Here is a 13,521-nt window from a genome sequence, read left to right as displayed (position 1 = left end):
ATAAGTAAAGATTAGAATTTATAAATTTTTTGTAAGATCCATAATTTTTTTCTTTTTTTTTTTTCTCTAATTTAAAAAACAATTACTGTAAAATAAGCAAGAAAAGTATACTTAAAACCAATAAACATGTTTGTGTGCATTATCTATGATGTTATAAAATGAAATTTGAGGGAGAAAAAAACTAAACATCTAATAACATAAAAGAAAATTGCTAGAATTTGAATCAAATTGCATGCCATTTAATTAAAACAAAACACACTTTACATAAGAAGAATAAAGAAAACAGAAACAACAGCATACATTACAGTTAATAGAGTAAAACTGAAATAGATTCATCTAATTGTACAGAAAAAATATGAATAACATCCTATATTCAAACTTTATTATGTCATCATAACAAAGAAAAAAACACTAACATTGAACAGAAGGAACCACATCTGATAATACACCATCTTTGTACTATCGGAGTAAAAGAAATTACATTTTATTTTGCTTGTAGAAGGAAAAAGAAAATAGGAAAGTGTTGCCACTTCACTTCAATCTTTCTAACCACAATCTTATGATGCTCTTGAGAAGGCGTAGAACAGTAGAACTCATTTCTTGGAACTTGAATCTGAAAGTTGATACATCTGATTATAGAGTGCAGCCATCTTTCTGTATGCATCCACTGTCACTGACTGCATCAAGTTATTCCTCTTTAGCAATCACTCTTTTATCTATATATATATATATATATATATATATATATATATATATATATATATATATATATATTATTGGTGCTATCAATGTTTAAAAAGTAACTAAGTGATTGCATTGTTTTCATATAACTAGGAAGGAATCAGAAACAAATATAGGGGACTATTTTAACAAAAAAATATTACAAAAATATTTATTTTAATAAACATTCAAAATTATGTCACAATCATTAAAGTAGTGTTTAGATATTTTTATTTTTTAATTTTTAGTTAAAACTAGAATCAGACATCTTTAAAATTTTGGTTAAATTTAGTCTTTAATTTTAAAAATATATGAATTTAGTTTTTTTAACTAAATATTTTATTAAGTTTATTTAACGTTTCAAATACGTTTTATGATAGTATTTGAGTTAACATTGAAGGAAAAATGTATCAAACGGTACAAACAGCTCAAATACTATTATGAAATGCGTTTGAAAAGACAAATAAACTTAACAAAATTTAGTTAAAATGACTAAATTCAAACATATATAAAGTTGTGAGACTGAATTGGACCAAAGTTTCGAAGAAATACTAATTTCAATTTTTACTGAAAGTTAGCCGATCCAAAACATATTTAATCTTTAATTTTAAGATAAACTAAGATTTGTTAAATAAAATGTAAAATTATATATATCAATTATTGGTTTTACATGTTGCATAAAATATTTATGTGTTAATAAACTTTTAAGAACATATGATATTATATACATTTTTTTTTAAATTTATTATATTAGAATGACATGTGATACTCTTTAAATGATAGTCAAGAACCATCTGATAAATTTTAAACTGATTATGCACAAAAAGAAAATTTTAGAAGATATATTGAAAACAAGAATTGTTTTCTTTTCAAGGTTTATATAATTAAATGTTTTGTGTTCAAAATTTTAAGGGAAACTAATAACCATAGTTATCTTAATTACATTATAGTGATAGAGATTAACCAAATCCCATGATTAATTTATAAGTATGTAAAAGGGGCAATACCTTTTCTGGTTCTGCTAGTAATCGATCACCACATGGAGCCATAGGCATAAAGGGAGGAAGATGGAGCATGGGAGCAATGGTGGGAATGTTCATGTTGTTCATATTCATATTCATATCCATATTCATGTTCATATTCATAGCCATGTCCTTGTTCATTCTCATTCCAATGCCCATTTGAGCCATCATCATGGACATCTTAAGTTGTTGCTGTTGCATGGTAATTGGCAGCATCATCGACGAGTACATTTTCATCCAATTCATCATTTGCAAATGTGCTTGCAGTTGCTTCATGTATTGGATAACCTCATCCAGCATCGAAGCTTTGTCTGTCTGTTAAATAAACCACACCATGCAACTCTCATTCTCAATGTCTCAAAATATTACATGCATTTTATGTGATTCTCACCTAAACGTAAACCTGTGAGTTGGAAGTTTCACATCGAATAAAAATAAAAAATTTTATAATATATAAGTGGAGTACAAACATCGTGTTACAAGTGAAGTGTAAACCTCGTGTTATAAGTCTATATTGTGAGATTGAGATTGAGTTAAACTTAAACTCTAATTTTTATTATGTGGATGTGGAAACTATTTGTATTTATGATAATTTAACACCATTTATCAAAAGGTGAAACTTTTCTTTTATCATAAACATAAAAATTGTTATATATTATGAAATTTTCACAAGTCAATTTAAAATACATAAATATAAATAAAGTCAATTTAAAATTTATAAATAGAATTAATCGTTTGTTTATTATATGTATGGTCACTGTTTTGTGAGTGAGTAGAATTTGAAAAAAGTGTGGGAACATTTTATAATGCGAAAAACCTGGGTGAGTCACAAATATTCTTTTTACCTTGCTGGAATTTGGGACCAGCTTTTGCAATTCCTTCATTCTTTGGTTGATCTTATCTCTCCTTCTCTGAAAAGCAAAGACAGAGCGAATGAGTGATGAAGAAATTCCAGATAAAATGATACTTTGTTGCACAGAAGAGGAGTCACGTAACCCTTTCAGATTGGTTGTGTACAGCTGAAGCTTTTATTCTTTTGTTGGATTCACAAGATCTATCAACTCCACTTGTCTTGCAATCTTCTTCCCGTGCCTCACTCTAACATTTTCCATCACATAATAATAATAATTAAAAATAATCACCAAATTATTACCATAAAAAACTCAATCAAACAAAAACACCCATTTGGATTAACTCTGAATAAAAAACAATTGTTTTTTTTTCTTAAAGTTGGTTAAAAAATATCTTTTTTTAAAAAAAATAAACTAAACAAACTAATTTATAAAGATTTGAATACCCTTTTGAAATAAAAAGTTATTTACATAAAAAAAAGGTTATATTATCCTTACAGTATTCAAACATTTTAATTTCCTTCAGAAAAGCACGTGCTTGTATCAATTATTGAGATGATGACATCACGTTAAAATAATACCTATCATGTAAGCATTTTGACAATGTAAACTAAGAACGAAGTTTGAAGTTAACAACAAGAAATACAGAAACTAGATTCAAAAACATGGTATATATTAATCGGAACAAAAAATATTTAATTGATTCATTTTAGCTGAGAAAATTATTCAAATGAAAGTAATCACTTCTTTTAAATTATATAAAAAAACATTCATTTCGATCGATCCATACAATTCTAAAATTATGAATCATTTTAATTTAAATTTTTCTAACACCAAACATTAAAATATTTTTTTTATATTTGCAAAAGAATAATTTCTAAACTATAAACTGATTTAGTACTTTTGTTTCAAATGAATTATACCTGCGATCTACGGTGGCTTACGGAATCACGGTCGTCGTTGGCAGTGGTCTCCGTACACTGCTTTCCGGAGCTACTGGTGTTTTCCGGCGAACCCATGGTGGCTGAATTGAAAGTCACGCTCAACTCCCTCGGACAGGTGTCACTACCACTCATACTGGAGTCCTTGCCGCCACTCAAGTCATACGTAGGGGGACCACGCGCCACCACCCCAGAGTCCACGCGCCCGGGGTAACCCTTCTTGCACGCGCCGAACACTGTGCCCTGTTTGGGAAAACAGGGTACTAAGGCGTCCTTAGTAAGTAAGTTGTGGCAGTTTTTGGCGATACCATGGTTGACTATGGACTCCAAGGTTCCACTTGTACGAGGTATCTCCCATGTTGTTTGGTTCCCAGGGGTGGAAGGTTGTCCCTTTTTGCATGCCACTTTGTAGCCCAACCTGCAAGAGCAATAGAATTGAAAGAATTCATCTTCCAGAGTTTTGAGTTGTGAAAGGAATGAAATTTGAGGAGAGAATGGTTACATTGGAACTTCATAGGTCATGAAATTGGAGGTGGAAATAAGAGGGAATTTTGAGGGTATGGGAATGGTGTTGTCGTCCACATCACAGCTAGGGACACGTTGGCTCATTTCAGAGTTTGGTTGTGGTGTTTGAAGAAAAACAGGTGTTATGCTTTTTGACTTGTGCGTGTGTGTGTGGAAGAAGAAGAAGATGAAGGGCAGAGAAATGTTAGATGTGTTTGAATAATTGCAAGATTGGCTTCCAATATAAGAGCCACCATTGGTTCAGCTTTTTCAACTATTTCATTATTGCCTTCAACTTTAACATCCACACTTATATATATACACCATAAAAAACTTTTTAAGTTTTTTATTGTTTGAATTGTAATTAAATGTAGTCCTGGAAGACATAAATTTACATATGATAAAATATCAGACATAAATTTTCCTTACGTAAATTTAGATCTGATTACATATATATAACATAGGTAAATTTACATCAGACGTAAAATTGCATTTGTTGTAAAAACAATAAAAATAAAAAAACTTTTTGTCTATTTTTTAATTTTTATTTTAAGCCAAACTTTACATCTTATTAGAGCGTGAAAAATCTCTATATGATTCAAGAAAATACTATAAATATATTTAGAATTTTTTAAGTAGATATCTCAAATACATATGTGAAAGATAGAAAAATAGGTCAAAAATACTAAGGAAATAAAAAATATATAGTAAATGATGAAATTTAAAAAATTTAGACTTTCAATTCCTTACCATTTCTAACATTTTTCATTTTTTGAGTGTCTTTGTCTAAGATGCATAACAAAAGTTATGATCATATAATATTTTTAACTACTAAATCTTTGACAACTTTAATTTTATAATTAATATGATGTCAAAAATCTACATTTAAATACAACTTAATAGAAGTTATAAGAAAAAAAAATTGGGGTAAAAAATTATTATCTACCTATTTTTAGTGAATTTTACAAAATTAGAATTATATGGGCTAAGGAAAAATAGTCATAAGCAAGTCGATTAATAAAATGAGAAGATGAGAAAAATAAATCTTAATGCCGAAAATATTCGAAGGCAAAAAAGTTTCTCGATGAATCACGCACAACAATAGCATAAAACGCAACCTTTAGACTCCAAGCACTATCTCACACATATTGCACGTCAGCTTTGAGGGTTCTCTTCACACAATAAGAAAGTGAATGAAAAAAAAAACACTAAAATTTTTTTAAAACAAATTTATATATAACTTATAAGCATTAGAAGTAAATATTGATTTTCACACCTCACTCTTAAATTAGACATAAATTTATAAATTCACGTCTGACTTATATGAGTCCGAATTTTTATATCTGACTTATAACTTATAAGCATTAAACATAAATATTTATAATTTAATTATAAAAATATCATCACTTTTGACTTTTACAAGTCAAATATAAATTAAGTAACATAATAAATATATTTTGTGTTAATATATATATATATATATATATATATATATATTAATAGAAAGATAGATATATATTATTTAGTAAATAGTAAAAAATATGAGTTTCCTTCATGGAAATCATGGTAAGACAAAAAAAAATATTTATAAATATTTTATAAAAATTGTTATTTATAATTTTGCTTAATCATTTCACAAGTATATGACATTAGTTCTTCTTACACGGGATGGAGATGGTTTCTGCGTTGGATCCCTTCGTAGTTTGGCTCTTACTTACATTGGTGAGGTGTTTTTTCGAAAATTAAGAATTAAAAACGAAATGTCTGCTATATTAATAATTGAAAAATAAATGTGTAATTAATGAAGAACGCATAACTTCCAACTACAATCTATTTATATAAATTCTACCGAATTCTTACACGCGTCTAAACCCAAAATTCTTATAAGATAATCAGTGTTATCGAACTAATACAGGCTTACTTACTCATCAGCTTTATTGTGGATTATATGCTAATAATATAATCGTCCTTATATATTTCGTACAGTAGTAAAAGCAATGATAATTTTTTTGGTTAAATAAAATTGTCTCTAATAAAAAAAATGTTTGTGTTTCTATTAGAAAAAAATTATTATCCATTCATTAATAGTGGTTCTCCTGTTAGTGACATAAGATTATCTTGGCTAATCAATACGTATCTATACAAACAAAATGATTGGAAGATGGGTTTTCAAGAGCCATTTGTTTTATTTTGGATACAATTATTGGAGGGGTTTGAGGAGGGAATCTCGATATGTTTTTGAATTTAATTAAAATACTGAATGAATGAAGAGTTCAAACACCTTTTATCGAATTAGGAATGACAAATAAATCTATCCTAAGGGTATTATTCGAATTTGTTTTCATTTTCACGGCATTTCCATCCTCATCTCTATATCCATCCATATCATATTTTTGTTTAAATTATTAAAATACTTATAGTCTATTAAGTAATCTTATATATATATATATATATATATATATATATATATATAATTTTTTTTATTACATACTTTATATTTTTATTTTTTTCCAATTATTTGGTTTGTCATGAAATTTATTTGTATCTTTAAAATATTTTTTCTCTTCAAAATCTTTATACAATTATGTTCAAATGATATATGTCAATTAAATATTTTTTATTTCTTACATTTAAATATTTTTATTTTTTTAATATTTTAATTTATTGTATATTTTCTTTCTAAGATATTTACTATATATTTATTGCATAAACCTCTAATTTACTATGTAATATACAAAACTTATTTTTTTTATTCTATTATTATTAATTTTTGTTTTATTTGAAGAATTTTTGTGTTTCGCTAAACAATTTTTATTATCTTTCAACCACTCGACTAGGTTGATATGTAAAAAATTTTCTTAGATCTCTCAGATTTTTTTCATCTTACACATACCTCTAACTATATATTTGTTTTTCTTTGTGTTATTTCATTCAAAGGTCTTTCAAATTCTTTCCATTTGATATTTTTTTAATATTTTTGTTTTTTTTTATTTTTATCATATAAAATAGTATTTTGATAATTTTATATAATTGTTTTTATTTTCTAATTTATTATCATATCTGTAATTTTATCACTATAATTATAAAAATAAAGTTTATTTACTATAATATAATAATTTAATGTAATTGTCATGAATATTTTTATCACAATATAACTTGTATTGAAATTCAAAAGATGAAAAATCTATGTTAAATTTCAGTTATTATTAGTTTAATATTTGGTTTTGGTGTGATTTTGATCGAGTGGTATATTATAATTTTTATTAATGTAAAAACAAGGATTTTATTAGAATTTAAAAAAAATCGAAGTAAACATACATTTAAAATATTTTTTAATTTAAATATTTGTTTTTCTTTTATGTTTTTTTAAATATTTTTAAATATTATCAACTAGGTAACATTAATATTTGCAAATTTAATAAATGTTCTGATTCTCATGAAATTTTATTTGACATTTTAATTTGAGATGTATACAATTATAATTTCTTTCTAAATATTTCATATGAAAAAACAAGAATATCCTCCTTTTACTATTAAATGTTCCTTTACAGTAATTTTTGATTACTTTATAAAAATTAATTAATTGATATTAAAATAGTAAGAAAGTGGGTACGGATACAAGTACGAATATATACTTGTTACCCAATGGCGATGGGGATGGACAAAAATTGGGCAAATACCCATTGTGTTTGGGAATAGAGATGAGGATGAACTTTTCTCTGAAAATGAATGAGATAGCAAAACTTGAGCTATCTCACTCAGTTGTCATCCCTAGATTGAACTATGTATCCTCTCCCTTCGGTAAATATATGTATTTTAGAAATTATATCAATACGATTTCTAGTATTAATATTATTAAAATGAAAAAAAAAAAACTCTATACAAGTTAAATGGATAGTTTTGTGTGTATATATGTCCATAAGTTTGTGTATGGATTACGGAATAAAAAAGAAGGAAAAATACGTTATAAAGCAATTAAAAGCTATTAGTAAGATTTTGTGTAGTTTAACAACTCTTACTTCAATGTTCCCAAAAAGGACAGTCCAGATTATTTAAGTTCAATATGTTTATATCTAGAATTTGAAATAATTAAGGATTCTTTATCAAAAGTCTTTTTTTCAAAAGTCTTTGTTATCGAAGCTTTAGGTAAATTTATCTCTTTGTTGTAAACGGTGTATAAATGGGTTAGTACTCTTGTACCAAATTTGTTTGGTTCTCATTATGGAAATATTGGGAAGTTACCAATGAGTTATAGCTTTTAACTAAAACTCGAAGGTAATGTGTTTTTGAATCTTATATTTTATATGTAATGTTTATTGTTCATTAGTGTTAAATGTCTAACAAATGATGTGGTGGATGTGGAATGAACACGTAAGTGGGTGAGGAGTCCTATATTAGAAGATTTCTTGAATAAAAAATCTTTCTAGCAGGATTTCACGTTATTGTGTCACCATGTTTGAGATTTTTGAGTGAATTCCAAATGTCAATTTGAATTTCACATTAAATAAAAATACAAATGAGAAAAATAAGCACTATATTACAAATAATTTCACTATGATGTTTTGGACGAGACAATTGAAGAGAGTAATTTATTTATCTGGAGAATTTAAAATTTTTAATGTCGTGTTTAGATGAGGCAATTTAAAAGAGTAATTAATTTATGGGTTAAATATGTTTTTGGTCTCTTAGCTTTTAGTGAATTTTGGAATTAGTTCATTTTGAAACTTTGGACCAATTTAGTCATTCATCTTTCAAAATACGCGGGTTTAGTCATTTTAATCAAATTTTGTTAAATTTATTTAACATTTCAAGCGCATTTCATAATAGTATTTGACTAAACATTAAAGTGAAAATGTGTCAAACAGTATAAACAACTTAAATACAATCCTCAAATGCATACGAAACATCAAGTAAACCTAACAAAATTTGATTAAAAGGACTAAATATGTATTTCAAAAGATGAAGGACTAAATTGGTCCAAAGTTTCGAAATAAATTAATTTCAGAATTTACTGAAAGTTAAGGGACCAAAAACATATTTAACCCTTAATTTATTTGAAGAATTTTAAATTCTTTGAAGTAAAATTACTTATTTGGATAAGAAAATAAAAATTGAAAAATTTTAAGAAGGTAATTCAAATAATTAAAATAATAGAATTTTGAAATTCACTCAAAAGTTGACAAGATAAAAAAAGTGCACAGGTCCAAAAGTTGACTCATATCGACCTTTGTCCCGGGCGTCGTATCGACATATAGTCCAAAATTATCTATTAAATTGTCATATATAGTTTCATTTAACTTTCATATTGCTCTTCAATTTCAATTGGTGTTCATGACTTATTTCATTAGAGATTTCATTTTCATTATTCACCAAAAGGCTAAACCCTAAACTAGTTAATAATTTTACAATTCAATCCAAACAAAAATTTTAGTTCCTGATCAAAATATAGGTAGACAAAAATCTCGAAACTCATAAATGGAAATGTACTGAAAAAACAAAATCAGACCAAAAAAACACATTTGTAATCCTATTACAAATTCAACAAATAAAATTAAAAAAACAACACATTGAAAAAAAAACATACTAACCAGGAATGATAATAAAAGAATTGGTGCACACAAACAACATAAAATTCAATGAATGAAATATATCACAATCCAAAAACTCTAGAATAAAATAAAGCAAGGAGAGGCCACAAGTGGAATCAATATATGAGAAGTGAAATAGATAAAAGAAAAAAATAAAAATAAAAATTGATGATAAAAGAATAAAGATAACTAATTATTCTCCTTTTCCTAAATAAAGTTATAATTTATTGAAAAAATATTATAATTTAATTATATTTTATTTTCAAATATAAAATTATAATTAATTTAATAAAAATATATTAGTATTAAAACAAATTGAGGCCTTATTATAAACTTAATAAAAGTATATTAATTCTAAAGAAATTTAAGACTTTTATTTTTTAAACATAATTTTAAATTATTTATTTTATAATTATTTTAATAAAAAAAATTATTACTAAATACAAAAATTAAGAATTTTTTTTAAGCATAAAATGATTATTTTACATTCTTCCTTAAAATCGACTTAAATGTGAAGAGGATCTGCCAAAAGAACATATGCAATTAATAATTATGCATAAAAGAAATTTAAGGGTGGGATCCTTCGGAAAATATTGTCGGATGATTGATTGTTGTATGGAAGGTAGAAGTCAATTAGCTGTCAAGTTTTGATAATATGTGTATCTGGTTCTTTAATTTTTGTTGTTTCATTGCTCTGCTGAGTGATGACTTCACACGATAATCAAGACGTGGATCTCCTTTTTCCTAGTACAATTAAAGACGTAATTAGCTGATGTAATACAAAAGAAAAAACAAATCAAAATACAATAAATTCTGCTAACTAATTTTAATAATCAACTAAATATTTACATTAATAATAAAAAAGATTAAATATGTTTTTAGTCCCTTAATTTTGAGTGGATTTTAGAATCAGTCCATTTTGAAACTTTAGATCAATTTAGTTATTCATATTTCAAAATACGTGAATTTAGTTCTTTTAATCAAATTTTGTTAAGTTTATTTGATGTTTTGTATGTATTCAAGATTGTATTTGAGTTGTTTATACTGTTTGAAATTTTTTTGCTTTAATGTTAAGTTAAATACTATCATGAAACAAGTTTGAAATGTCAAATAAATTTAACAAAACTTGATTAAAAGAATTAAATTCATATATTTCGAAAGATGAATGACTAAATTGATCCAAAATTTTGAAATGGACTAATTTCAAAATTCACTTAAAAGGGACAAAAAATATATTTAATCCTAATAAACAATACATTAGTAGAATTATGGTTTCGAATCCAAATTATTTATTGGATTAATAGTGTTGTGTGTTTTCAAAATGTATTAATTTTGATATTTTAATATGTTAATATTATTGTATTTTGTATTTATAATAATAAGAAATATTTAATCGAAAATTTAAATTCCTCTATTTTGTGTTAAATTTTTATATAAATATTTTTTTTAAGAAAATTATCTCTATAAGTTCTTTTGGATTAAATATAAGAAAGTTATAATATGAAGTTTATAATTATAATTTTTTTATGAACCCTTTTACATAAAATTCTTAGTCTGAATTTATTAACTATTTTTTTAAGTGTCAATTTCAATATTTATTATGTAGTAATTTTTTTGATTGATCAAGAATATAAAAAAAAATATACGTAGTGTTTGATAACAAAATAAGAGTGTTTTATTGATATAAAAATATAAAAAGAAATACATAAGTAAAAATATCAAAGAAACTCCAAAAAATAACACTAAATCTCAATATCTTTTAAAATTATTTATTTTAAATATACTTTTTTTTTGTCTTTATAAGTTTAATTATATCTAATTTGATTCCCATACAAAACTCAATAAAACATTCGATTTTTCAATTTTAATTTAAAATTAATATATCATCTAATGACAATTGATGTTAAAGTTTGTAATTATATTCTTGTTAAAGTTAAAAATTATTGTTTAAAATGCATACCTCAACTCAACATTTAAAGTTAAAGATTGTATCATATATTAATAATAGACTAAAATCGGTAAATACTACTAATGTAAACAAATTTTATAAAAATTAAAATTACATATTCATAGAATTATAAGAAAAAAAAATTTAAACAAATAAACTTTTCCTTTTATATTTGTCACTAAATATATTTTGTTAATGTTATCATTTTACTCTTACTCGTTCATAGAATTAAAAGAAACAAAAATAAATTTAAAATAATACTTATATAATATATATATATATATATATATATATATATATATATATATATATATATTTCACTAAATATATCTTGTATTTTTCACTAAATTGTATAAGATTTATTTATTTCTATATAAAAGTGCAATTGTTATTAAAACTACAAATATTTGCTAGGTTGTGACAATTTTTTTTTTTAAATACTCGGTCGTTGTTTGATACATCATGACAAAGAAATAAAGATGAGAATTATTGTGGAAAGGTATCCCTTTATATTGATATGTATTGGAAATGCTACAATAGATAAAGAAAGAAAAATTATGTCTTTTTGTCTGAAGAAGAGAAAAGATGTGTTAAAAATCCTAGAATGAAGAGTGGAAGATTTTGATTTTGATTTTCTATATTAAGGTACTAGTGTAAATATATTATTTAACTACACAGATAAATTACTCTTATGACGTAGCAAATCCTCACTTGGTAACATTTTTGAAAATATTGTGAATGTATAGGCTACAAATAAGTTAAAATCGTAGCATATAAAAGTATATATTATGGTTTTCTGGATGAACTGTAGCCTATAATGAGATAATCTTATTATAGGGGATGATTCATCTAGAGAATCGTGTATATAGTCTTATATGTTGTGGTTTTAACTAAATCGTAGCCTATACAATCCATCTTGAATAGGAATATTTTCTTAATTTTTTATTTGCCCGTGTATGGTCATGTTGTCTCCCATCGTTGCAAAACTCGTTATTTCCATATTGTGTAGTGAAACAAAAGTTTTTTTCTTGACTTGTTCTCTTGATTTTTGTTTACAAGCACACATAGGTTGTTGCATTGAGGTTTGTTGTTGTCTTTCCTCTCGTTTTTTCCTCCTCTCTTCATTTTTAGCCTATAACTAACTCGTGTAGACTGTGTTCAACATTACAGTCTAGCCATTGAAACAATGATGCATTTGGAGCTTTTCAACTAGAAGAAATAAATCTTCTTGAATGAGTTAGGGTCACATCTTGAGTACAAAATTGAGGTTATAATTCAATTAGACAATTCTAAAATTGTTTATGAAATTTCAGAACATATACATATGGATTGAGGTTAGATTAATTCATAATGCATTAGTGCAACATAATGAGGTAGAAGTGGCAATGAAGTCAAGTTTAGATGTTTGTGTGTCAACTGTTTGAATAGGAGAAGGTTGTATGTAACCGAAATTAAGGAGCACCTTATTTGAGATGGTTTCCTTTGAAGTTATACAACTTGGACATGATACGTCAAATTAATAGACTTCCCAACGGATTCTTAAACTGAAGATGTTATCGATTTCATCATGGAAGAACAATTGGAAGATATGATTCGTGAAGTTGGTACATAAGTTTTTTCTCAAGTTTATGTGTACAAGACGATGTCTACGAATAATGTAGAGACTTTATTGTATGTTTAAAAAGAGATTATAAGTTATATGTTTAAAAAGGGTGGGATAGAGGGTTATGAATTTTTAAGTTATATGATTTTCAATTTGATTTATGCAATTTGAAGGAAAAAATGTGAAAGAGACCGTACAAGATGAAGAAAAAATGGTGGATTTACGGAGATTGTTTGAAAAATTGTCACTTTACTTTCAATAACAATTTTCACGTGCACACTTCATTTTTTAACAATTATCATTTTTAATTAATAAATAATATTTTCAAGTCAACAATATTTTTA

General features: G+C 25.4%; 1 protein-coding gene across 1 annotated transcript; it reads right to left on the bottom strand.

Annotated features, from left to right (window-relative positions):
* Positions 1-340: 340 nt before the first annotated feature.
* LOC114166113 (transcription factor UNE10-like) lies at positions 341-4,319 on the bottom strand. Its single transcript, XM_028050778.1, has 6 exons — positions 4,037-4,319; positions 3,517-3,952; positions 2,739-2,840; positions 2,588-2,653; positions 1,728-2,057; positions 341-677 (listed from the first exon to the last, which is right to left on the bottom strand). The coding sequence occupies exons 1-6, from the start codon at positions 4,141-4,143 to the stop codon at positions 594-596; spliced, it is 1,125 nt and encodes a 374-aa protein (XP_027906579.1). The 5' UTR covers positions 4,144-4,319; the 3' UTR covers positions 341-593.
* Positions 4,320-13,521: the final 9,202 nt, after the last annotated feature.

The sequence above is a fragment of the Vigna unguiculata genome, chromosome 10 (assembly GCF_004118075.2).
Source record: "Vigna unguiculata cultivar IT97K-499-35 chromosome 10, ASM411807v1, whole genome shotgun sequence".
Lineage (NCBI taxonomy): Eukaryota > Viridiplantae > Streptophyta > Magnoliopsida > Fabales > Fabaceae > Vigna > Vigna unguiculata.
The sequence above is the reverse complement of the archived record's forward strand: the minus strand, read 5'-3'. Positions and strand labels throughout refer to the sequence as shown.

Bases quoted from the DNA above. Each gene is read 5' to 3' on its own strand.
- LOC114166113 (XM_028050778.1), bottom strand. From the start codon at position 4,143: ATGAGCCAACGTGTCCCTAGCTGTGATGTGGACGACAACACCATTCCC. The intron at 2,654-2,738 runs GTTACGTGACTC...TTTGCTTTTCAG, and splicing joins TACACAACCAATCTGAAAGG to AGAAGGAGAGATAAGATCAA. The intron at 678-1,727 runs GTATTGCCCCTT...AACTTGATGCAG, and splicing joins TACTAGCAGAACCAGAAAAG to TCAGTGACAGTGGATGCATA.